General features: G+C 34.8%; 1 protein-coding gene across 1 annotated transcript in view; it reads left to right on the top strand.

The window, feature by feature from the left end:
• Nucleotides 1-24,037, top strand: part of GMCL1 (germ cell-less 1, spermatogenesis associated) — a 47,045-nt gene extending 23,008 nt beyond the window's left edge. The window contains exons 10-14 of the mRNA XM_070572434.1: nucleotides 6,587-6,656; nucleotides 9,445-9,520; nucleotides 13,443-13,588; nucleotides 15,468-15,555; nucleotides 22,000-24,037. Coding sequence (XP_070428535.1) covers nucleotides 6,587-6,656; nucleotides 9,445-9,520; nucleotides 13,443-13,588; nucleotides 15,468-15,555; nucleotides 22,000-22,128 — 509 coding nt within the window. The 3' untranslated portion in view covers nucleotides 22,129-24,037. The remainder of the gene's footprint in view (nucleotides 1-6,586; nucleotides 6,657-9,444; nucleotides 9,521-13,442; nucleotides 13,589-15,467; nucleotides 15,556-21,999) is intronic.
• Nucleotides 24,038-26,040: the final 2,003 nt, after the last annotated feature.

Genomic DNA, 26,040 nt, shown 5'->3' with positions numbered 1-26,040 from the left:
GAGCCAGACTTTTAAAAATGACTTCTGAAGTGTTACTTAAAGGTCATAACTGCTTTTTCTATTAATACTCCTTAAATTTTCTTATTTTCTTTTTTTATTCTAGTCTTAAGCCTCATGTCAAAGCAATTGTAATATCTTTGCTAATTATAGCTTAAATTTTTTTTAAAAATTACTGATTTAACTAAGTTAAATCTCTAGTGCTCGTATAAAATTCAGTTTTAGTACTATATATGCATATAAGAAATAGAAAATAGAATTTCTGTTTGAAGATTTATTTGTAAATTTATAAACATTAGTAATAGTATCATAGATTTGTCTGAAAAGTTGTAATTATTTTTGACACCTCAATTTTTAATATAGCTGTGTGTTTACAGAGTTAAGTTGTTCTTGAAGTCTGTATACGTATTTGGAAAGATATTGAATGGACACTACTGGAATATTCGAAAGTAACACATTTTTATAAAATCACTCTAGCAGACATGTTTTTCTGTTAATTTTGTATAAATCAGCTTTATAGTATTAATTTTAGAGAGCCAAGATGAGAGAGTGTGTATTATATTTGTGTGAGTGTGGTTTCTCCGAAGATTGTATTTCCTGTAGTATAGAAGTTCTATGATAGTTTTAGTATGTGTTATACACCAGGCCCTGACAATGGTGTAATACTAGATGCCAAGGCTGATTCCTCTCTAATCGTACTTCCTTTATAAAACTCTTTAGAAATGAATTTTGAAAGAGATTTTTAAAAAGTGTGTTCTAAAGTAGTTTAATTTAGGTGTGTCTGTGATGCAAGTGGATAAGCTTTATGTTTTTGGAATACAAGTTGAGTACAAGTATTTCTAATCTGAAATATTTTATTCAGTATAAAATTGAAAAGAATTTAGATCCTATATTTCTGACCAGATTTCAGCCATTTTTTTCTGAGTTGAAATTATAGTAGAGGGCTTTTTTTTCGTTTTAGAATACTCCATCTTACAGATATAAATGGATAAATAGGTTTTCCTATATGTCCAAATAAAAGTTATAGTTTCAAAAGCAGAATATAAATTAAAATTATATCCTGTGCTCTTTGTGAGGGGTCAAAAAGTGGCCACATAACTCAAATTATGAGATAGATTGGTATATGCTTTCAATAGCAAGGTATCCTAGATTTGAAATAAATTAAAATAATTTTGATTACTTAGCTAAAATTCATTGATCATTTTTCAGAAATGGTACCAAAGAGGTGTCAACATTCTTCAAAGTTATGCATTCTGGGGAGTTTTAGTACATCCATTTTGACCATCTTTAGGTCAAAAGTTTTAGAAATATGTTTAATTCCGAGTTAAATCAGGATTTTGTATAGAAGCATTGTATTTTAGGATTCACTTGGGTCAAGTACAGTTGAACTCCATTATTTCATGGAATTAGATTTATTATTTATTAGTCATATCATTGTCTGTTTTATTCCGTACTCTCATTGTCATAATTCCCTTCCCCTTGATCCCTCTGACCTGTCTTGTTACCATTCCTCCCAAACCTTTCTATTAATGTGCTCCAGAACCAGAGTCAACAAACTCACATCTTCCGTCTATTCCCTCACATTTATTTAGCACTCCCAGCAGATGCCATTTTGCCTCCATAGACGACTTTCTGTCAATTAAGACACTGCCAATATAGGGCTAGGAGGCCAGACAGTCTTGGTCCTAACCCCTCAATGCCCTTTGCAAATGATTATCGCATATGATCTGAGTCACCCTCTATCCTTTCTCTTCTGACCCCCAGTCATTCCTCCACATTCATCTAAGACTTGGACACTTGGTTTATTGTCTACTTCTCCACCCCTGTCCAGTCACATAATGTGTCCATATCATCATTCCATTTAATACCCTAGCCTCCTAGTAATTTGACCTCAACTGTAGTAACATTTAGATTTGCTAAACATTCATTAGGCACTCGCCACCCATGGAAACACCATGACTCTTGTAACACGGAATTTCTCAGCATCAGAAACCCAGTAGTTTTCAGGCTGTATATAACCTTTTAGTGTGTTCATAGCCTCATTCCCTTTTACACTATTTGACTTCCAATCCGTTTTAAGCCCTCCATTTTCTTTCAGACCTCTCCTGCCTTTTACAGGCCAGGATTTCATGATAGATTATCTGAGCCATCTCTCTCACAATTGCCTTCAACTCTGTTCTTCTATTTGACAAAATCCTAAAACTAAATTAAACCTTCTTTGTTCCTATACTCTCTATTCTGTGCTGAGTACTGCTGCAGAGCATTCTATAACTTTTGAGTTGGTGCCACTGCACGTTCGCATTTCAACACTAAGCTTGGACCTTGGGACTCCTTATATCGTTTTTACTTGGTCACTCCTGTTTTTCATTCACTTCAGCATTTATATCAAACCTCTACCACTCTGTTGAGGCTTCCTGTCCAGTTACCGCATTGCCAGTGTGGGAACTCTCCTTCTGTTTTTTATATAAATTTGAGGTAATCAGGTGATTTTTTTCAAATTCCATCTTTCTCTCCTATCTGTTCTTCCTCTCCTGTCCCACAGGTTGAGGTGCTTCCTCTTGTTAGGCCAACCTTCTACTGTGTTCATAATCCTATCACTTCCTGTTTGTTCTAGAATTTTATTTTATCATTTAATCTGCATCTTTGATCTTTTCCTCACCTATTCTCCCTTAGTCTATAAAATGTCAAATCTCTTTTATTAAAAAACAAAACAAAAAACACTCTCTTGACCCTGAGCGCCCCATAGGAATAATTCTCTCCCTTCTAAGGCACCGTCTTCAGAGCAGTCTACAGATGTGGGCTCTATCTCCTTATCTTTCAGTTATTTCTCAACCAACTACACTCTGTCTTTTGCCCTCACTGTTTCACTGAAACTTTCTAGCAAAAGTTAAGATTGTCCTGTGTGCAAAATCTAGTGGCTTCATTTTAGCCTTATTTTAACTTCTCTAGCATTTTATATCATGGTTTGTTAGTTTTTTCTTAAAATTCTCAACTGTACTACTTTAGTTTAGAAATGCTATAGCCTCCTGATTCTTTTCCTATCTCTCTACCATTCCTTTTCTTTTTCTTTTGTAAGCTTCTCTTATTCTACCTGCCTCTTAACTTCCTGAGGGTCCCCTTGGCTCATTGATCTTTTCATTCTGTGTAGTGTCCCTGAGTAATCTCCTTCATTCATATGATTAAAAGATTCCAATTCTGACCTCTCCCTGAGTTTCATACTTGGACATCCAACTGCTGGCTAGCCCTTTATAAATTGCTTCAGTTCATCTGTTCAAAGCAGCACTCCTCTTCCCTCTCCAGCCCCAATCCCTGCTTGCTTTTTTCCCTGGGTTCCTGGTGTAAGTCTTCGACGTCATTAATAACCCAGCCTCGAAAAAGGGCAAAATCCTGGAAGTCATCCTACACTCCTCCTAAACTCTTTCTCCACATCCTTTCACCGAGTCCTGTAGATTTTTTTCATAGATAATTCTCAAAATCACCTCCTTCTCTTGCCCAAGACATTTTCTTGTTTAAGACACTGCCATCTCTTGCTACATTACTTTAGTACAGAAGGTATCTGTGTCTTTGTTGGACTGTGAGGGCCATATGTTTTTTATATTTTTCCCTCCAGTACATAGCACAGTGCTGGACAAGAAGGAGGCACTCAGTTTGTATGAACTAAAACTGTTTTCGAAAACATGTTAACTTACATATGGCCTAATAGTGCCTTTACTCTCTCAGAAAAGTTTGAGTTCTAGCTCCCGACCTAAGATCTTTAAAGAGAACGGGGAAAAGTAAACAAATTGTGTAGTTTCTTCACAGTGTCCCGGGTAATATGCCAGATTACGCATTTAACGTCTATTTTGTAACATAATCTTTGAAATTTATCAAGACAGTTGTCCCCATTTTATTGATGAAGTGAAGTATAAGTATTCTGTCATATAGCTAGTGAGACACAGAGCTCAAATGCGACCCCAAGTCTTTCTTGTTCTAAAGTCCATATATATAGTTTTTACTATATTTTACTGGTTACTTAAAAGAATTCCACTATGTTTAATCTCTTTAATTTTGTATATCCAATTATAGAAACTTGAGCAGTAACTTGGAATCACCATTTTTTTGAGCCTGCTTAATTTGTTGGCTTTTGATAACAAAGTAATAAAATAGATGTATTGTCCCTTATTTTGCATTGTGAGCAAGAAAATAGGTATTCTTGTAACTTTTTATATCAGGAATAACTGTTATGGGAATAATGGGGAAACCTAATGTTTAATATTATTGTAGGTGGAAGGGAGATGATATGTTAAAGCAATATGAGTTTTGTGAAAATAAGTTGCTGAAAATGAAAAGGTATATAAATCCATGTAATTAATTTTATTCAGAAAATAGCTTTGAATTATTCAGTACAGTAAATTGTCATCTTTGAGAACTAGATTTTTAGGTTATTTACGTGAGAATTTTTGAGCCAAAACTTCTTCATAATTTTGTACTAATACTATATACCTAGTTGCTCTGTCCAACATATTCTTATTTGTCCGTATAGAAATTTTTTTATTATGTAAACTTTTTATTCTTCACCTTCGTAATCTGCATCTGACTTATGTGTTTTATGTAACAGTTCAACTTGTAGGCTGTTTTATGCTATAAGCTTTACTGGTTGTAAGTAAATTTTTGTGTGTCTATATACCCGAAAATACACTTTTCTTTCACTTAAACAGTAGAATACTGGGCATGTTAGCAATGTTTCTTTTTGTTTGTTTTTTAAAGTTTGTAAATCTAAGACATTAGATTTTCAAATAGTATGCTTTTGGAGGCCTCCTTCCCCATATCCTTTGTGTGAGACAAGAGAAATAATCTAAATAAATTCATTCTGACTTATCTCATTTATTCTATTGGAAAAATACTGTGTTTACAGTTAAAACTGCTATAGACTAGATCTGCAGCTGCTGATCCGTGGCACTGTCAAATACCACCTTGATGTGCCCATTTTGAATTTTGTTTTGGACTTTGGTCTGATAAAGTTTAAAATAAATGCTTAAACTAGTTTTCACTGACTGGAAGTTTCTTGAAGGCATCTTTTCAGAATCTTCTCGCTGACCATTAACTCTCTGCCAAAAAGGATTCTGGCACACTGCCCAGTATATCTGCCTTTTGGAGATATGACTGCATATAATCATATTATAAACTCTGAATGGTATAAAGGAACCTATTTCACTTATTTTCATCCTGTGTTTTTCAAACTCATTTTAGCAGGATTCCTTTTTTTCCCCTTCATATCAGCTGTCAACATTGCATTTGAACTAGTGTTCTACTGACTTATGTTTGGGTTACTGCTATTGGATGAACTACCAGTGACGAGAAAGATTTCTAGTTGGACTTTTGTTCTTTTGGATTAAGGCAAGAAAGGACTTGGGACAAAAATACGTACCCATGTTTTTAACTTGTTGAAATGCTTTTGGTTTTAAAGATTATTCAAAGGTTGTTAGAACTTAAATTTTAAAACATTTTCATGAGATATTTGAGAATATATGTGTGTAACTCTTTCATTCCGATTTTATAAATGAATCATGAAAAGCCATAGTCTCTCTCTAGATCAGAATTTCAAACTGTAGACATACCCATTAGTGAGTTGAGAAATCATTTTAAACAGGAAGGGATCAACTTTTTTTTTTTTTAAATAAAATACAGTAGAACGGAATTTAAAAATCTGAATGTATTGCAAATAAGATATACGATATGTGTGTATGTATACTGAGTCACATAAACTTTGCTACTAGTCTTTACCTGCTGAAGACAAACTGTCTGTGGCCTAGATATTAGCAATTATTCCTTATAATAGCAAGAATATTATTTTGGGGGAAAGAAACATTCAATAGTGTATTTATAGAGAGTTTTAAGGAAAGATACCAATAAATCAGTGCACGTCATCTGGATACCTTTATTTAAGTAGAGACTTATGAAGTGAAAATCCAGATTTTAACCTACCAGAGTTTTCCCTCTTCCTTTAGGTAGAGATTGAGAAATGATTTAACTTTAAAAATAGAAAAACTATTAATTTGGTTGGGAATAAATAAAGCACAGAAAAGTAAATATGATTCTAAGCCAATTCTACTTATTTTTAATAAATCTATGTTTTTATCTAAAATAATTAAAATTTCAGCTTACATAAACTTGTTTTGTGGAAAAATTTGTATGCTTATTATTAAAGGGAAAATATCTATAATTTCTATTTCATTTGAATAAATTAAAATCTTTTATTTTTAATAATAGTTACCTGAATCTAATATGCCAAAATTATTTGTGTGTATGATTCATCTGATAATTTAGGGAATGATTTATTTCCCATTAATTAGTTTTTATTTTTAGATAATTTAATAAAGAAACAATCCATTATTCACTTTTCTGTTAAAACTTTTGTTTCTGTTAAAAACCATTAAGCCATAAGTATTGTAGCATATTTGTAAAATATAAACTACCAACTTTATTTATTGCTGTTTTAAACTTGAATTTAGAAATGGTAAGAATTTTATCAACTTGTTAAAATTTTTAAATCCTTTATGTTCTCCCATATTTCTTATTCTTCTTATATTTATTTATTTATACATTTTAGAATGGTTATCTTCTGTTTATAAACAGCAGTGGCTTGCTATGCTCCGGGCAGAACAAGACAGTGAGGTGGGGTAAGTATGTTACATTTGCTATGAATTTTTAAATGCGTTCATTGTATTGAAAAATCAAGTGACAGTATTGAAAAATCAAGAGCTGTTAGAAGTAGAGAAAAGATCATTAACCTACTTTTATTCTTAGGTTTCTATAATATTATCAATCTTATAAGTATTTATCTTTCTGGTCAATTAGTATAATAGGATGTTTGAATTGTCATTTGCTATATTAGTAAAATTGAATAAATGATATACTTTGTTTCTCCTAGTATTATATTATGATTTTCTTTCAATATACTGAAATATTACTTGGAATAATGCTTTCATAAAACATGATTTTCATATTTGTGTATAGGTAAAGGTAATTTTCTTATTTGTGATAGTATCGTCAAATTATGATTAATGTAATAGGTTTTTTAAAGACCTTTGAGTCTAAAATAAATTAACATCATCTGGTTCAGAAGCCTTCGCCAAAAGCACATGACCACCTACAAAGTATTTATCTGCTTTCTTCATTTTAAGGGAAAGCAGATTTTTTTATTCTTTCAATATATAGTGCTTTGCAATTCACAGAAGTACTTCCACATTTTTTACTTGGCCTTTCTATTAGCTCCTTGGTATAGGCAGTGTGCAGAGACTGTGAGTATATAGCAGAGGCCTCAAGGAGTTTTTTTTTTGCCTGATCACTTTTAACCCATTTTTATACACCAAAGAACTTCCTAAAATAATGGCCTAGTTATGTTTATATCCAAACAGTGAGTGTATGAAAGTGTTATATAAACTTGTGATAATGATTATGAGGTAATTATTATCCAGAGTTCTTAGTTTCTACTTTATTTACATAAATTTATATTCCATCTTTTCCCAAATATACGCACAGCATACTTACCCTGCACAAATGCGGTAAGATTGTTGAAATAGAAATAATAAATCAGAAACAAAAAAATGAGTTAATTTAATGCAATTAAGATTTTTGAAGCATTTTGTAATACATGAAATATTTTATAAATCATCCTACTTTTATATATTCAGTTTTAAAATGTTATTCTTTATTTTTCAAGATTTTTGTCATCTATATCCTTATTGAGTTTATACAGAGTCTGACCTAAGAGACTGAGCTAGAATAAGTGGCTTTCTTGCCCTCCGAAGTATGTAATTATAGTGCCCTCAGTGAAGTGCTCTGTTCCACAGATACTAAGCATCCGCTCACACTGCTGCAAGGCTACAAAAGTGAGGAAGACAGTGTATTTCCTGGATACTAGGTTATAATCTAGTAAAGTCTCCCTCCAAGGTTCTTCTCTTCCAAACTCTCTTTCGTGTTGCCAACAGGGTTCTTTTTCTAAAGGAGAAATATAATTGTATCATTTCCTTGCTTAAATATGTCCAGGGACATTTGATGATAGTTAGGGATTAATGCTTTATGTGTGATATATATTGTTAACACTTTTAAAAGTCTTTATCGTTAAGAAATGCATACTGAAGTATTTACAGATTAAAGGATATGATGTCTAGAGGATTAGCCTCAAAATAATCAGTCGGGAGGGATGTGGGGAGCAGTGGGTTGGGAGTAAAACTAAAACAAGGTTATTGAAGCCAGATGGTGAGAAAATTTGGCTCATTATACTATTTTCTCTACTTTTATGTGTTTGAAATTTTTCGTAATAAAAAATTGGAAAGTAACAGAACAAGTACCTGAGAACTCTGTTATCTATAGGAAAAGTTGAAATGCTTATTAGCATAGCCTGAGGCCCTTCAACAGTCTGTCCCAAATGCTTTTCTCTTCATCTCCTCTCTTGCTCATCTTGGGTTCCAGGTGCACTCAATTCTTCATACATTTGGTATTCTTTTATGCTCCAGTCCTTTTTTACCTACTGTTCCTTCTACCTGGAATGCCCTTGCCCTGCATAGAATTCGCCCCCCACCTCCACCCCAACAAACTCCCACTCAAGCACAAGTAATACTTCCTCTGTGATGACCCCTGCTCTAACTCTGGGCAAGAAATCTGTGCCTTCTTCACGCTCTTAACATCACAATTCTTTCCACATTATTATAATTATTACTTATGTCTAGTTCCCTATTAGACTGAGCTCTTGGAGGTCAAGAACACGTTTTATTAGTTTTATTTACATTTACTTTTTATTTATGATATTTGTTTCAGTATTTTTATATTATGATGTTGATGTCCCCAGTATCTAGGTACTTAATAAATGTTGTTTATGAATGAATATATTGTATTATTTTTATCATTTGGAATTCCAAGCTAATAATAATGCCATTTTATTAATACAACTTGAAATAACAGTGTTTCTCTTAGTTGATTAAGTTTTTAAAGTAGGGGACTGAGTAAAGATCAATTGATAAAATTCTACAGCTATTTCTATTAAATACTAGTTTGTATGGTTAGACTACATAAAAAGATGGCTTACAACGTCAAATGGTAGGTGATAGTCGCATCTTAAATAATATATTTTATTTTACTTAGTAGTTAGACTTTTAAGTGTTTCATCTTCTTGATGAGCAGAATTTCTCATAGATTTCTTTTCCCTCTTTTCTGGTTTGGCTGAGCCCTCATAAAAGTATTCTAGAAATCAGGGCAATAAGTGAAACATTAAACATTTTAAGTCTTTTTTATTTCGCAAAGGCCATGGGTTAGATTTAATTAATGCATTCTTAATTTTTATCTATTCCCCCAAAATTTATTTTTAAATCTAGTAGCAAGTTTTTCTAGTCTTTCTAACTTAAAATTCTTTTTTAATTATTAGTTGCCTATTTTCTACGAGATTTCATGTCTTATGTATATTTCTAGGCCTCAAGAAATCAATAAAGAAGAACTAGAGGGAAATAGCATGAGGTGTGGTAGAAAGCTTGCCAAAGATGGTGAAGTAAGTATGGGTTGTGACTCTGAATATTCTGATACAAATTGTTGCACTATTAATGCAAAATACACTTTCAATAACAATCATGATACTTGTCATACCTCAGAAGAGCTTTTTTAGTACAGTTTCTGTAGCATGATCTCCTGGGCAAGGAGTTACATGCTCAGTGGTGATTAATTATTTGGCCTTCCCTGAGACTTGAAGTTTTTGGGTCCAGATAGATATGAAGAGAGGATCCCTCAGTAATCCATAAATTAGGATAAATAAGAAGTTATATGGGAGCTGTTGCATAGTTTTAAAAGGGATCCTTTCTATTTTACAGTTACCCTAAATCAAAGACATTCAAACTCTTTGATTGCTACCCACATTAAGAATTACATTTTTCATTACCACCCAATATAAATGTATATAAATGAACAAAATATTTTGAAATAATGCTTAGCACTGCTGTTTCCAAAGATCCTATTTTCTATTTAATTTTTTTAAAAAGCTGATTATGACTCATTTAAATTGACTGTACAACCCACTAATGGGACATGAACTACATTTTTTAAAATTCCACCCTAATTGTAAGTCTCATGTTCAAAAAAAATTTAGCCTAATTTAAATAACCATTTGGTTATTTTTCTCCCAAATTTTCCCTCATTTTAACTTTATTTTTAATTTTTAAAAGTTAATTATTTTACATTTGCATTCATAATTGTGATAAATGTTCAGTCTGAAAGAGGAATAGGTATCTTCTTTATTCCTTAGTCTTCCTTGTTTCTGGTTCCATACCTTGTTCCTCCCTCATCCCTAATTGAACCACAGCTCCTTTGAAGCGCATGCTTTTCTATACGCCACTCCCTACCCTTATTGTGGCCGTCATTCACTGGGCTCACTGTTTTTTCATCACTGTTCTTGATATCAGTCTTGGTGATTTCAGTATCTCTGTTCCCTGACCTTCCTTCCACCAGTGATCTTTTGTTCCACTCTGCCCCAGACACCCACTTCCTGTGAGCATATCTTCAATTTTAGCATTACTAATTAATACACCCCCATCAAAAATCTTCATTTCAAGCATAACCGTGTTCAGCTTCTGCTTCCCATCATCTTTCTAGCACCCTCCCTCTAATACCTGGATTCCAACCATTTTTTAACCCCACCAAAATGTATAATACATTTTTCTTACTACCTTTTTCCCATTACCCCTCTCAACACATCCCTACTACTTTCTTTACTTGACTTATATTTTATGTTTCATGTTAAAATTGGTCCCTGGCTTCTACTCTTAACTTCTTTTTTCCCCTTTTCACTCTCTCAGGCTCACCTGGCTAAACCCCAATTCTTGTTAAATCCCAGCTTTTCATGTACTTCATGTCTGCTTCCAAACAGATGAATGTGGCTAAAGAAAAACACCATACCCCAGTAAAGCTCTCTTGAATGTCTGTAACTGTAAACTTCAAGCAGGTCTCTATTGCTCCATGGTGATCCTCTTACATTTCCTAGTGAATTTATCGTCCCACTCTTTGAGTAACTCATACCTTCTCAAAAGGGCAATGCTGCCACCCTCATTCTTACCTGATGGCCTTACTTTTTTCTTCACTGGGAAAATAAAAGCAATGGGAAGAGAATCTGTACATCCTCCCACCAACAATTCTACCAGTTTACCTGCATCTGTAGCTGTGCGCTGTGCTTTTCCTCTTATTAGAGGATGACCGTCTGCTTCTGTCCTAGTCCATCCCCTCCCCTTGTAATGGCCTCCACCCCTCAGCTATTCAAAAGCTCCAACAGTTACCACCTCCCTCTCCTGCATCATTAGTTTTTCTCTTTTACTGCATCATTCTCATTTAGCATATAACATGCTGCAGCATCACCCATCTCAAACCCTGACATTCTCCTCTAGCTACCACTCCATTTCCTTGCACCTTTTTAAGCAAAAAAAAAAAAACTTGTCTGTATCTGTTGTCTATACTTCCTGTTTTCTGATGCTCTCTTAATTCACTCCAATTCGTTTACTCCAGTGAACTCCAGTGAAACTGCCATGCCATTCTCACCAGTGATTTCCACATTGCCAAATCAAGTAGTTAGTTTTTAGTCTTCCAAAAGCTCTTGGCAGCATGACATGTCTGTTCATTCACTCCTTCTTGCACATTTTCTCCATTTGACTTCCAGGACAGCATACTCAGCTGGTTTTCCTCCTGCTTCATTGACTGCTCCTTCTAAGTCTTTGCTAAATCTTTCTGCTCTTTGTCAGCTAGTGTTGGTGTGACTCGAGTCTCAGTACTTGGGCTTCTTTCTTATCTGTGTCCACTCCCAAGTGATCTTATCTAGTCTCGTGACTTTACACTGATGATTCCTAACTCAAGAGTCATATATTCAGCTACTCATTTGAAATCTTTCTTAGAATCCTAATAGCATCTCAGATAGTCCCAAGGTGAACTCTTTTATTTTCATCCCCAAACTTCCTCCTTCCCAAGGATTCTCCAAACCATAAATGGCCCCTCTTTTCATCCATTGCATAAGCTGCAAACTTTGGATTCTTCCTTCTTTCATACCACACCTGGTATCCATAAGAAATTCCTGCAGGTTCTACCTTCAAAATATATTCTTAGCATGTCTACCACTACCACCCAAGTCCAGGCCGACGTTCTCTCTTGCTTGGGCTGTTGTAGTAGCCTCATAACTGCTCTCCTTATTTTGCCTCTTGCTCTTCTACATTCTGTTTTCCATACAACAGCCAAAGTCATCTTTTTCAAATGCAAGATAGAGCTTGTTACTTTGTTCCCTAAAAGTTTCCATTAGCCTCTTACTACACTTGAAATCCAAACTCTTCCTTACTATGAACTAACAGGCCCTAGTGTTCTGGCCCCTGACTGACTCTCTGAACTCATCTCCTCTGTCCCTCTCAGTTATTGCCCTTCTTTCTGTTCTTCAAATATGCCCGGCATGTTTTTACCTCCAGACCTTTGTACTTGCTGTTTTCTTTGTCTAAGTCACTCTTTCCCCGGATAGCTACTTGGTCTACTCCTTAGTTGACTCAGGACTCTACTCACCTAGTATCTCCTTAAAGTGACCTTGCTTGACCACCAGTCTGAACCAGCCGGCTCCCCAACTGGAAGCCCCTCCTCTACCCTGTCACTTTCTCCTGGCATTCTGTTCAGTTCTGTTGTCTTCCATTCTGTGCCATATATATTATTCATCTCCTTCCACACAAACATATACACATATTAAAATATACATTCTACTAGGGCAGAAACTTATTTACTGCTGTTTCTTCAATGCCTAGAGTAGTACATAGCACATTATATGTGCTCAATAAATATCAGTGAACTAGTGAACTAATGTTGTAATTCAGAGTGTTAACCAAACACTTGAAGTCCTAACTTTACCTCACTGTACGACACCACCTTACTTAATAGTCTCTCTTTAATTATTAGGCAATAGAATAAACAAACTTGTGACCCTCATGATGGTATTTAAAATAACTCCGTTGTGTATCTGTTGGCCAGTTCCTTAAGGTATTTTAGAGTATTTTTAAAGCAAGATAGGTTGTAATGGGTTCTTATTACCTCTATCTAGACTCCTAGTCCCCTAAACTATATCTACTTAGAGTTGCAGTGAAAAGCCATATTACTTATGATAGAATTACAGTGTGGAGAGAGAACGAAACAGATCATGAAGAGGCGATATTAGGAAAGTACCTCAAGGAATAATCATAAAGGCTGCTTTTCTGGCTTTGATATATTCTGTATCTATGTGGCAAACCCTTATAATTATTCATAAATATATTCGGTGTTAAGCCTTAAGGGAAAGGCACTGACAAAATTAGGGACCCATGAGAGAAATATTTGGAATGAGTCACAGAAAGAAAAGACATTTTGAACTTTTTATTTGTGACTTGCTAGTATGAAAAACTGAAGTAAATCTTCCTCTTTTGCATTCTTAGTACTGCTGGCGGTGGACAGGTTTTAACTTCGGCTTTGACCTGCTTGTAACTTACACTAATCGATACATCATTTTCAAACGCAATACACTGAACCAGCCATGTAGCGGATCCGTCAGTTTACAACCTCGAAGAAGCATAGCATTTAGGTAGGATGCAATTTTCCTACCCCACTCCTGCTCACTCTAGAAGAAATATAAGAAATGGTAAAACCTTGATAATTTACACAACAATAGTAGAACTTTGATAAGATACAATATATATAAATGTGCAAGAAAATGATAAGCCTCCATTCCTATGAAATATTATTAACAATCAAAATCATAAGATCCAGATCTAATATGTCAGGGAGAAAGAATAGGCTGGAATATGAATGATGCGGGATGGATACTGCGCTTGAAGCTGTTGCCTTGCTGCTACTCCTTGCAGGTAAAAGGTCCGAACTGGAAATACAAGAAGGTATTTTTCCAGGAAAACATGTCTGGTATTATCCTTCACTTTCTATAGGATTTTCTATGTCCACCTTTGCCTGATAGTTGTACTGGCAATATTTTTCTGGAGAGAATGCTGATAAATTAGAAAATCGCTTAATGAACGGGTTTTTTTAAAGTCATATATTTAATACTTACTTTATATCATATACGAAAAATAACTCAAAATGGATCAAACACCTAAACACAAGAGGTAAAACTATAAAATAACTCTTGGAAGAAAACATGAGGTAAAAGTTTTAATGTTGGATTTGGCAATGATTTCTTCAATATGACACAGAAGAAAAAGATAAATTGGACTTCACCAAAACTAAATACTCTTGTGCATCAAAGGACACTATCAACAGAGTGAAAAGGCAACCCATGGAATGGGAGAAAATATTTGCCAACCACATTTCTGATAAGGAGTTAATATTCAGAATATATGGACCCCTCCTAAAACTCCACAACAAAGAAACAAACAACCCAAGTCAAAAATGGGCAAAGGACTTAAACATTTCTTCAAAGAAGATATATAGATGCTCAATAAGCACATGAAAAGATGCTCAATATCATTAATCATTAGGGAAATGCAAATCAAAACCACAATGAGATACCACCTCACATTAAGATGGCTTTTATCCAAAATAAAACAAGCATTGATGAGGATTTAGAGAAATTGGATGCTTGTGTATTGCTGGTGGGAATGTAAAATGATGCATCCTCTGTGGAAAATGGTATGACACTTCCTCAAAAAATTAAACATAGAATTACCCTGTGATCCAGCAATTCCTCTTCTGGGCATTTACTCAAAAGAATTGAAAGCAGAGACTCCAACAGATATTTGTACACTCATTTTCATAACAGCATTATTCACAAGAGCCAAAAGATGGAAACAACCCAAGTGTCCATCAGTAGATGTCCATAGATAAACAAAATGTAGTATATACCTACGATGGAATATTATTCAGCCTTGAAATGGAAGGAAATTCTGACACATGCTGCCACATGAACCTTGAAGACATTATGCTAAGTGAAATAAGCTAGTCACAAAAGAACAAATATTGTATGATTCCACTTATGAGGTACCTAGAGTAGACAAATTCATAGATACAGATAGTAGGATGGTGGTTGTCAGGGGCTAAGGTAAGGGGAAATGAGGAATTCGTGTTTACTGGGTACAGAGTTTTAGATGGAGAAAGATGAAAAAGTTCTGGAGATGGATGGTGGTGATGAGTGCAGAACAGTATGAATGTATTTAATGCCAAGAACTGTGCACTTAAAAATAGTTAAAATGGTGAATTTTATGTATATTTTACCACAATAAAAAAGGCATATTTATGAATTATTTTTATATCTCAGATATGTATAATAGCACAAGCTTGTAAATCTAAATGGAATCATAGTTTGAAAAGACTTTTTAAAGTCTTTTATCAAAAGACTTATAAAGAATATGGAAGAAAAAATAAGTATTAAAGTGAGGGAGGGCTTATTTAAATTAATCTGTGATTTAAAAATCATGTTTATTTTTTTATTGGTGTGGTTTTTTTAATCCTAGATTACGTTTGGCCTCTTTTGATAGTAGTGGAAAACTAATATGTAGTCGAACAACTGGCTATCAAATACTTACACTTGAAAAGGATCAGGTATGTTGGATTACTTTTCTGTTCAGTGTTTCATTATAGTATTTGTCCTTTGAATCCTCTTTTGAAAATTCCTAAGTAGAATTAACATTTGATTTAAAGATTGTTTTGAAAGTTTTTTGAAGGTAAAGATGGAAGTGCCATGTTTACTTCTGCATAATTTATCCCATTCTGCTGTAAATGTAAGACAAGAAAAGAAAAAAGAAAACAATTAAACTTGAGGAGCAGGGAAAAGCTGATAATAGGGAAATAATTGTTTATCCTGAATATCATCTTCAAAAAGTTACAAATCTTAATTGCTTTACCCATTGTGTTCATGAATGCATTTATTTATATATTAATAGCAGACACCTGGAAGATAATCCAGTACGTCCCTGTAGCTCCTGAATATTAAGAGAACATTATCCTCTAACACAACAGGTTTCTAAAATGACAGACATCTGTTCCCAAAGTTCTTTTTAAGGCCATTTGTTTGTTTATTTCGTGCATGTGAAAGTTTCAAAATGTCATGATGAGATAGTAAACCACTTTCAAAAAGTAAAATGAGGGACGCCACCCCAGTGGCACAGCAGTTAAGTTCACACATTCCGCTTCGGCAGCCTGGGGTTTGCTGGTTCAGATCCTGGGTGTGGATCTAAGCACCATTTGTCAAGCCATGCTGTGGCAGGCATCCCATATATAAAGTAGAGGAAGATGGGCATGGGTGTTAGCTCAGGGCCAGTCTTCTTTAGCAAAAAGAGGAGGATTGGCAGCAGATGTTAGCTCAGGGCTAATCTTCCTAAAAAAAAAATAAAGTAAAATGAGGACCAGCCCAGCGGCATAGTGGTTAAGTTCACACACTCCGCTTCAGTGACTCAGGCTTCGCAGGTTTGGATCCCAGGTGCAGACCTAGCACCTTCTTTAAGCTGTGCCTATGGGGGCATCCCACACAAAATGGAGGAAGATTAGCAGACACATTAGCTCAGCAACAATCTTCCTTGAGCAAAAAGAAGAAGATGGGCAACAGATATCAGCTCAGGGCCAATCTTCCTCACAAAAAAATATAATAAAATGAGCTGTTAAAATATTGAGGAAGTTTGTTTCTATTAAAATGAACCAGCATTCCAAAGACATACTGTTGTAATAAAGGGTTCGGAGCCTAGAGTTCATACAAATTATTAGAAGTATCCCTCAGACTGAAAGAATCTCATAGAACATCAGAATTTACTTGCAAGGAAGCTTGCAAGTGATAGTTCAGCCTTCACATGCCCTGTGTGAGAGCCTTCGGACAGCGTTCTTACAAAGGATCCCTCACCCATTGTTAGGACTCTAGCAACAGAGAGCTGACTCTCATGTGGCAGGTAGTATTTGAGGAGGTAGATACACTGTAATAAGAAAGTTCAAATCTGCCTCCATTGGAATTCTCTCTTGGTCCCCCCTGTGCCCTCGGAGCTGCATAGACAATGGCTATACTTACGGTCTACCTGGAACTTCATAAAACAAATATTGTCATGGCTCAAAGCAGCCAGACACTTAAAAAGCACCAAGCCAAGAAAATAGTTGTATTCCAAGTGTTTCTTGATTTGTTCGTTCAGCAAACATTTGCGTCCCTGCTGCGTGCTAGGTTCTATGCTAGGAGTGGAGGAAATAAAGAGGAGCTTATGTTGTATAGCTTAATATAAGTAGCATGATAGAAATGAGCTCAGAGTAGTGTGTAACCCTTACTGCAGGGTTGGGGGCAGGTGTCATTATTGGGAGAGGACAAGAAGGGAAGACAACTCAGGGAAAATGTCCTCTCCTGGAAAAGTTGAAAAGTGAACGGATATCTGAAACAAATCTCAAATGACGAGTAAGATGGAGGCAAGGGAGCACGTGAGTCATTCAGGGAACTGAAAGAAGTGGGGAAGAGTTCAGTAGGACTGGAGCCAGGGCATCATGGGCTGTGGATAGAGTTTGGACTTTTTCCTGAGATCTGTAGAGAGCTATGGAAGGATTTTAGTTGGGGAGTCGTATATGTGTGTTTACGTGAGTTATAGATGTTTGTTATAGAAAATATAAATAAGCAGAAAGAAAAATCATCCATACCCCACTTAGAAATGACACCGAAATTGGATCTTACTGTTAACTATCCTGTAATCTGCTTTTTCTCCACTTGTACATAGCTTTTGTTGTCAATAAATATATATCCACAACATCATTTTTATTACTGCATAATATTTAGTTATTTTGGATATACCGTAATTTAAATAATTCTTCCCTTTTTGTTGTTTTTTTATTATTGTAAAAAAAATGTACATATGTCTGTACATTTTTCTGATTTTTAAAAAGATCAATTCCAAGAAATGGAATTCCTGTCAAATGGTGTATACATTTTCTAATGGCCAAATTGCCCTCTAAAAATACTGTCCAATTTACATTCCCTCCAGCAGTATAGGAGAGTATACCCAACATAGTATATTATCATTCTTTCCAATCTTTCCTCCAATGTAAAAAGTGGAAACAAATTGTATTTGTTTTAATTTTCATCTCTTTGGTTTTTTGTATGTTTCTTGGACATATTATCTTGTGTAAATTGACACTTTATTTTGTTTAAATTTTTATTAAGGTATTTATATTTTGTTAATGTTTAACAACTTTTATATGTTAAGAATAATAACATTTGTGATATGCTATAGTTTTACCATTTCGTCATTTGTCTCTCAACCTTCATGAAATGCTCTATCAGCCTATCCCTTTAATGATTTCTTCTTTTGGTGTGATGATCAGGCCTTCTAACTAGGATTATATCCGTATTTTTTCTATCTTTTCATTTAATTTTTCACATTGGAGTATTTTGATGATACATCTGAAGTGTATTAGATGTATTAATGTATTTGAAAGGCCATTTTTATCCTATGCTAAATCCTTATATACTTGATTTCATTTCTGAACTTTGTTATGTTTTATTGATTTCTTTGTTGTAGAGACAATACATTGTTTTAACTAGACTAACTTTAAAATGAATTTTTAATACCTAGTAATGCAAACCCACCTTCATTCTTCTCTTTTCAAAAATCTCTGGGTTCTTTGTGTATGATTATTCTTCTGTATGAGGTATAGAATCATTTTGTCAAGCCTCCTCTCAAAAATTCCTGTGAGAATTTTTATTTATATTTGTAAAATATATAGAGTAATTTGTGGAAAATTGACATTTTTCCCTTCTGGAATATGGTATTTTCTACATTTATTTAGGTCTCTCCCTAAAGTTTAGTTTTCCCCCATATTAATTCTATGTATTTCCTAGAAGTATAATGCTAAATATTTTATATTTTAATTGCTAATATGAATTGAATCTTTTTTTCTGTAGTTTTTGATGACATATAGGAAAGCTAGTGATTTTTTTTTTAAGATTTTAATTTTCCCTTTTTCTCCCCAAAGCCCCCTGGTACATAGTTGTGTATTTTTAGTTGTGGGTCCCAGTTGTGGCATGTGGAATGCCACCTCCGCATGGTCTGATGAGCGGTGCCATGTCTGCACCCAGGATTCAAACTGGCAAAACCCTGGGCCGCCGAAGCAGAACGCGAAAACTTAGCCACTCAGCCGTGGGGCCGGCCCCAGCTACTGATTTTTGTATATTTATTTTACAACTATCCATCTTATAGGACTATGTTAACTAAATTTGCTTTACAGAAAGCTCTCTCAGCAATACGTAAGAAGGATTAGAGACATCATAATGGCAGGAAGACGATTTAGAAGCTACTGCTATAATAAAGATAAGAAATAATGAGAACCTCAGTTTAAGGAAGGTAGCAATGGAGATAAAGAAATGTCTTTGGGTTCTAGAAATAAAGCAGTGCAAGTGATAGAATTTGGCACCTAATTGTGTGCGAAGGTGAGAAAGTAAGTAGTCAAAGATAGTTCCTGGTTTTCTAACTTGGGCAACTTGATTTATAGTAGTAATCTTTCAGGGCTGGCCCATGGTGTGGCTGTTAAGTTCGTGCACTCTGCTTCAGTGGCCCAGGGTTTGTCAGTTTAGATCCTGGGCACAGACCTACACACTGCTCCTCAAGCCATGCTGTGGCAGGCATCCCACATATAAAATAGAGGAAGATGGGCACAGATGTTAGCTCAGGGCCAGTCTTCCTCAGCAAAAAGAGGAGGATTGGCAGTGGATGTTAGCTCAGGGCTGATCTTCCTCACAAAAAAAGAAAATATATATATATAGTAGTAATTTTTCCTCAGATTTGAATTAGAGGAAGAAAAATGAACATGACTTAAAGTGAGGGTGAAGAGATGTTGAATTCAGTTTAAGGCATATTTAATTTGAGGGCATTGAGGTATAAATTTGACAGGCCAGTGGGTAAAAGGATCTGAAGTTTATAAGCAATGCCTGGGCTAGAAAAAAATGATTGGATGAGATAACCTACAGGAAATGCCTGGAGAGTATGACAGGATGGAAACCTAGGGAACACTGGTATTTAAGGAGTGGGCAAAAAAAGTAACCTGGTGACACATTCAGGAGCTGGGATGGGGAGTCAAAGCCAAATTTCAAGAGTGAAAGTATAGAAGGCCAAGAAAGAAAGGAAAGAATAGGTAGTAGCCAGTAGCTGATGGTTTGAATTTGAGTTGCTTTATATCTAAGGGAAGATTTCCAGTAGGGAATTGGATTTATGGATCCTGGAATTTAGACCTATACAGTAGAATATGGGGAAGTAATAGGGGTGTAGTACAGAATAAGTGGCATGAGCCTCAGAGAAGCAGGGATTTATAAATGAAGATGGAGAAATAATGGTCTGGAAGTAGAAATGGAAACTCGGGAAGATACTGCCACTCTGTCTGATGCTGTGATGTGTGGGCGTCTCAGCTTCCACTCCATAGCAGAAGGAGGAAAGTGGAACTTTATGGTGCTTCAATGCAAATGTAGATGTAAACTGAGCCCTCAGATGGAGTTAGAGGTTTGCTGAAGCTAGTGTCAGATATGGGGATTAATACAATTTAATATTCAGAAATTGGTGTATCCTTTCAGCTCCCAAGAGATGTCTACATGGTTCCCTTGTTTTCCTGGAGTTGGCCTTTTGACCCCCCACCCCAACCTTAACTATGTTCAAATACCAGAATACTAATCCTCCTCAGAGTCTTTGTTTTGTTGTGGTGCTGAATCTTGGTTTTTATCATCAATATACATATCGTCAAAGCATATGTCCTCAACAGATTTAGTAAATATGCCTTCACCTGGGTTGTTGCTACCAACTGCCTAGGTCAGGGTGACTCAAGCATCTAAAGATGAGCTATGCTTTGACCTCATTCTTCTCTTCTAACCCAGTTAGCACCTGACCCCATCATCTTTTCCATCTGGTTCCCTAACATTTTTTTTTAAAAACACCACTTTCCCTGTTTTGGGGTATATACAGATATCATGCACACGCGTATATGTGTGTGTGTGTGTTTGGGTCACATTTGTATTCCTTACCTTCTTTATCCAGTTTATCTGCTACTCCCCCAACACAGAAGCTGTGCCCAGTTGAGCTTGCGTCAGTCACTCAAATATTTCAGTTTTAGTCCGTCTTCATTGCAGGAACGTGTTCCTCAGTAAAAAATTAAAACCTCTAAATTTAAACAGTGTTTAATAGTATATTCTCCAAAATGTATAAAATAAAGTGAAATTAATACATATTACTGCAGAGAATGTATCCAAGTATTAAAAAAATAGTTCTCATTTTAGTGCTGCTGCTGTTAACTCTGAGGATTTATTCTGTTCACACCAAATGCTATGGTAAAGGGTTCCAAATGGAGATCTGTAGCATGAGAGATGGTTACATTTGTGTCTCTCAGGTGCAGTATCAATTCCTGTCTCTGTGTGATTTCAAGGCATTCTCATTTGTATTGACGTAACTGAAACTGAAATTGATTTTACATGATAATGTATTTTATGTTCCAAGAGACAAATAACATTTTGCATTAGAGACGGGAGGAAATCTTAGACAAGAATGAGAATCATGCTTGTTGGTGACTCCCCCCTATAATTATTTGCTGTACCTAAGGGCCATCAGAAAACAAAGCCAAATGAGAAGTCTGTATATTTCTGGACTATATCTGCTCACAAACTATGTAGGTACTTGATAGAAATTTTTCAGTAATGAAAATAACTACCGTTATTGAATACTTCGTATATGGCTGACTTTGCTGAGCCTTCCATGTGCATTGTCTCACTTAATCCTCAGTGTAATCCTATGAGGTGGGTACTCTTATTGTCACCAGTTTACAGTGAGGAAGCTGCAGTTGACAAGGTTAGTGACTTGCCCAAGGTCACACAGCTAGTGGATGTGAGTTTTGAGATTTGAGCTGTGATTCTCAGACTCTAGAAACAAGCTCTTAACCACCATACGATCTGCTTCACTTCACTCAATTCAACAGTTTGATTTTCTGTTTTATTTTTTTAATATTACTATCTACTTGTCCTGTCATTAAAGCTATAAATTTGTTTTATAGGAACAAGTAGTGATGAACTTGGACAGCAGGCTTCTGATCTTCCCTTTATATATCTGCTGCAATTTCCTATATATATCACCGGAAAAAAGAACTGAAAATAATCGTCATCCAGAAAATCCAGAAAACTGAGAATCTCATCAGTTGGAAACAGTAGCACTTTGAAAACTTTGGCCAGCTTTAATTTAATGGCCCTACTGATATTCACATCCAAGGTGACTAACAATGACAAAGGCCTTATGAACTGTACAGATAATACAGAAGACTGTTCTTACCCTCATTACATTTCTATGCATATATGAAAAAAACATTTTAAAGCCAAGAAAATATCTGTGAAACCATTTCTGTTAGAAAGATGTCGACTCATGCTTTTAATTTAGCACCAGTAGAAAATCACTGTAGGTACATTTCACATTTCTCTGCAGCCAAATATAGATTTAGCTTTCAGCTTAAACTCTGATCCTGCCTAATGTTAGTGAACCTCAGTTATCCATCTGTGAATTTACTTTTATTTGGCTAAAAGAATGCTAAAGGAATCAGCTGAATGGCCAATTACAAATGCTCTTTCAATTGGTGCATTTAAAGCCGTCCTTTAATTTTTTCAACTGCTCTTTATGATTCCTCCTCCTATTCTAATATCCTTCCAATCTATACTTGTTTTTAATTGTTAAATACTTTTTCCATGGTTTTGGAGACTTAAGCTGGGGAACTTTTTATTTGACTTAAGCATTTTCAGGCTATTTTATTTTGCTCTTAATTTAGCTTTCGTAGGATTTTAACAACAAAAAAATCAGCTTAGACTCTCAAATGAACTTATTAGGGGAGAAAATCAGTTTGATTCTGAGGATAATCCTTTGCCTTACGTGGTCTTTTCTTTGACATTCTGTACAACTCTATTATTAGGTCATGGATTATTTCTGTACCAAATATTATACTTTAAACATTTTCATATTCTTTGATCTTTAGAATTATTTATGTTCAAATTTAGTTGGGAATCCTATTTCCTACTTAAGCTCAGGACTTTATAACCTCTGAATTGAGTGCCTTTGAGTTACACATGCTAATAGAAATTTCATAGTAAATGTAAATAAGGTTGGAGGATCTCATATAGAAGCTGATAATAAAGCATTAATGTAAAAATAGAACTTATTTTTGTCAAAAATGAGATGTACACTTGTCATGATTTATATATGTTGGCTTCTTGTGTTTACTGCTATTTTGAAAATAGCCATGCTCATCTTTCCAGTCAGAGTAAGTACTTTTTGTGGTTAATGTATATTTTTAGTATTTTTTTAAATGGGAATCATTTTTATGTATCTGTACAAATAATAAATACCCATTTGGAAAAGGAATAAATAAGCTCTTATATAAAATGAACAAAGAAAAAACGTCATTAAAAATAGAATTTTTTTCTTTCTAGTTGGATTTCTTCCAATTAGGTTAACTTTTGGAGTGTATTGATAGTTTTTCTTCCCCAGTAATATGTCCATAGGTTCATAAATTGCTTTTGTCCTTTCAAAATTCATCCTCTTTGAACTTAAAGGAACCTTTTAAATGTCTCCCCCCTCCTCCGTCCCCACAACTATAGTTTAAATGTTTCCAATACAATAATTTGGCTCTTTCAGTAGGCTACATTTCTTATTTTTATATTTGACTATAATTATATCTCTTTCAAGAGATGCTTTTGTTTTCTTATTATAGCATCAGAAATTCCTTATTCTTTATATATTTAAAATATAAATAATCTTAAATTGATTTGAATAATCAAATTTTTACAAATCTTGAGAGTAAAAATAATTAAAATTTGAGTATATTAGTGAGCAAAATTAACTATTTCACTTCACTTATATAAATTAACCAAATTGGAATTATATGTGGTTCCCATCCATTGGTTCTTTCCTGGCCAAATTGCTTCTGTCATCCACAAACAGAGTAACTATTTCTTCAGTCACAAGTAGGTTGTGTTCTCATTTGAGAAACTGGTAATTATCAGCAGTACTTCACATTGATAGTAAAGATCTGCTTTTGTTTTCTTACCAAATACTTTGTGTTTGCGTCCTTTTCATTCTTTTCAATAGGAAGATTTTCAATAAAGTATTAATAGTATCAGCTGAAATAGCATACAAACTGTTACATATGAAAGCTTTTGTGTTTGTCAGCTTTTGACTTACAGCCTTTGCCAAGTCTTTTTAAGTTGCTGGAGCTGGAAAACAATATTTATCCATTAATAATTATTTTGCTTGGCTATCAGTAAAGAAGAGGTCCTTAAGAAAAAATGTTCTAGAGTCTCATGTTAAGTTATTAAAGAGGGATATGAATATACCTTTCCTTTTTTAAAAAAGGATTTTTAAAAAATATAATAAATTAAAAATTATTTAAATTAAAAAAAAATTTTTTAATGAATATACCTTTTCTTTTTTTTAAAAAGTGGATTTAGCTTGAAACTCAGCAAGGTAGGCAAAATTAAATGAACAGTGGTGGTCACTAGCTTTTTTACCGAGTGTTTAGCAGCTAATGTTTTATCACATCTCAAGTCCTTCAATGGGATTACCATCAAATATGAACAACTTCCAACATCATATGCAAAAGCTGGGTTACCAAGAGCCATTGTGGTTATTTGAATTTAAGTTAATTAAAATTTAAAATTTACTTCCTCAGTCACATTAGGCACATCATAAGTACATTGTGACCACATGTAACTAATGGCTACAGTATTGGACAGTGCAGATATAGAATACTTCTATCACTGCAGAAAGTTCTGTTGAACAAAGTTGCTCTAGAATATTGGACTGTAACATTGAAACTATGTCAGAAGTGGTATTTCCTTAAAGAAGAACCCATGTAAAGAATAGAAAAGATAATAGAGCCAGGGGTGCAAATAACAGATAACTTGTCAATCACCTGAAATGATGAGTCATAATTTCAAGCAATGTGGACTTAAAAAAACAAAAGGCAACAACAAAAAAATCAAACAACCCGATCAAAAAATGGGTAGGGGACATGAACAGACATTTCTCCAAAGAAGATATATGGATGGCCATTAGACACATGAAAAGATGCTCACCATCACTAATCATCAGGGAAATGCAAATCAAAACTACACTAAGATATCACCTTACACCTGTTAGAATGGCAAAAATAATCAAAACAAAAAGTGACAAATGTTGGAGAGGTGGTGGAGAAAAAGGAACCCTCATACACTGTTGGTGGGAATGCAAACTGGTACAGCCACTATGGAAAACAGTATGGAGATTTCTCAAAAAATTAAAAATAGAAATACCATATGACCCAGCCATCCCACCACTGGGTATCTATCCAAAGAACTTGAAATCAGCAATTCCAAAAGTCCCATGCACCCCTATGTTCATCGCAGCATTATTTACAATAGCCAAGACGTGGAAGCAAGCTAAATGCCCATCAACTGATGATTGGATAAAGAAGATATGGTATATATATATATATATATACAATGGAATACTACTCAGCCATAAAAAAAGACAAAATCATCCCATTCACAACAACATAGATGGACCTTGAAGGTATTATGTTAAGTGAAATAAGCCAGACAGAGAAAGACGAACTCTGTATGACTCACTCCACTCATAGGTGGAAGTTAAACATAGAGACAAAGAGAATTGATCGGTGATTACCAGGGGAAAGGGGGGTGGTGGGAGGGCACAAAGGGTGAAGTGGTGTACCTACAACATGACTAACAATAATGTACAACTGAAATTTCACAAGGTTGTAAACTATCATAATCTTAATAAAAAGTTAAACAAACAAACAAACGAGAAACAAAAGGCATAGTACAGTTCCTCCCCAACCAGAGAGTTTGAAATTCTTCCCAGGGTCCAAGGTACAGGGGTATAAAAGCAAAAAGCCTCAAACATCATCAATCACTGTTAACTAGTGGTCAGACTACATTAATGGGGGGAAAATTACTGACTCAACAGCATGCATCCACATGTAATGATAAAGTAGGATAAAGTAGGATAATGATTTTTTGTGAAATAGGACTAGCAAAGGTAAAACAAAATTTAACCG

The sequence above is a fragment of the Equus przewalskii genome, chromosome 14, assembly GCF_037783145.1.
Source record: "Equus przewalskii isolate Varuska chromosome 14, EquPr2, whole genome shotgun sequence".
Lineage (NCBI taxonomy): Eukaryota > Metazoa > Chordata > Mammalia > Perissodactyla > Equidae > Equus > Equus przewalskii.
This window is presented reverse-complemented; position numbering and strand designations above follow the sequence as displayed.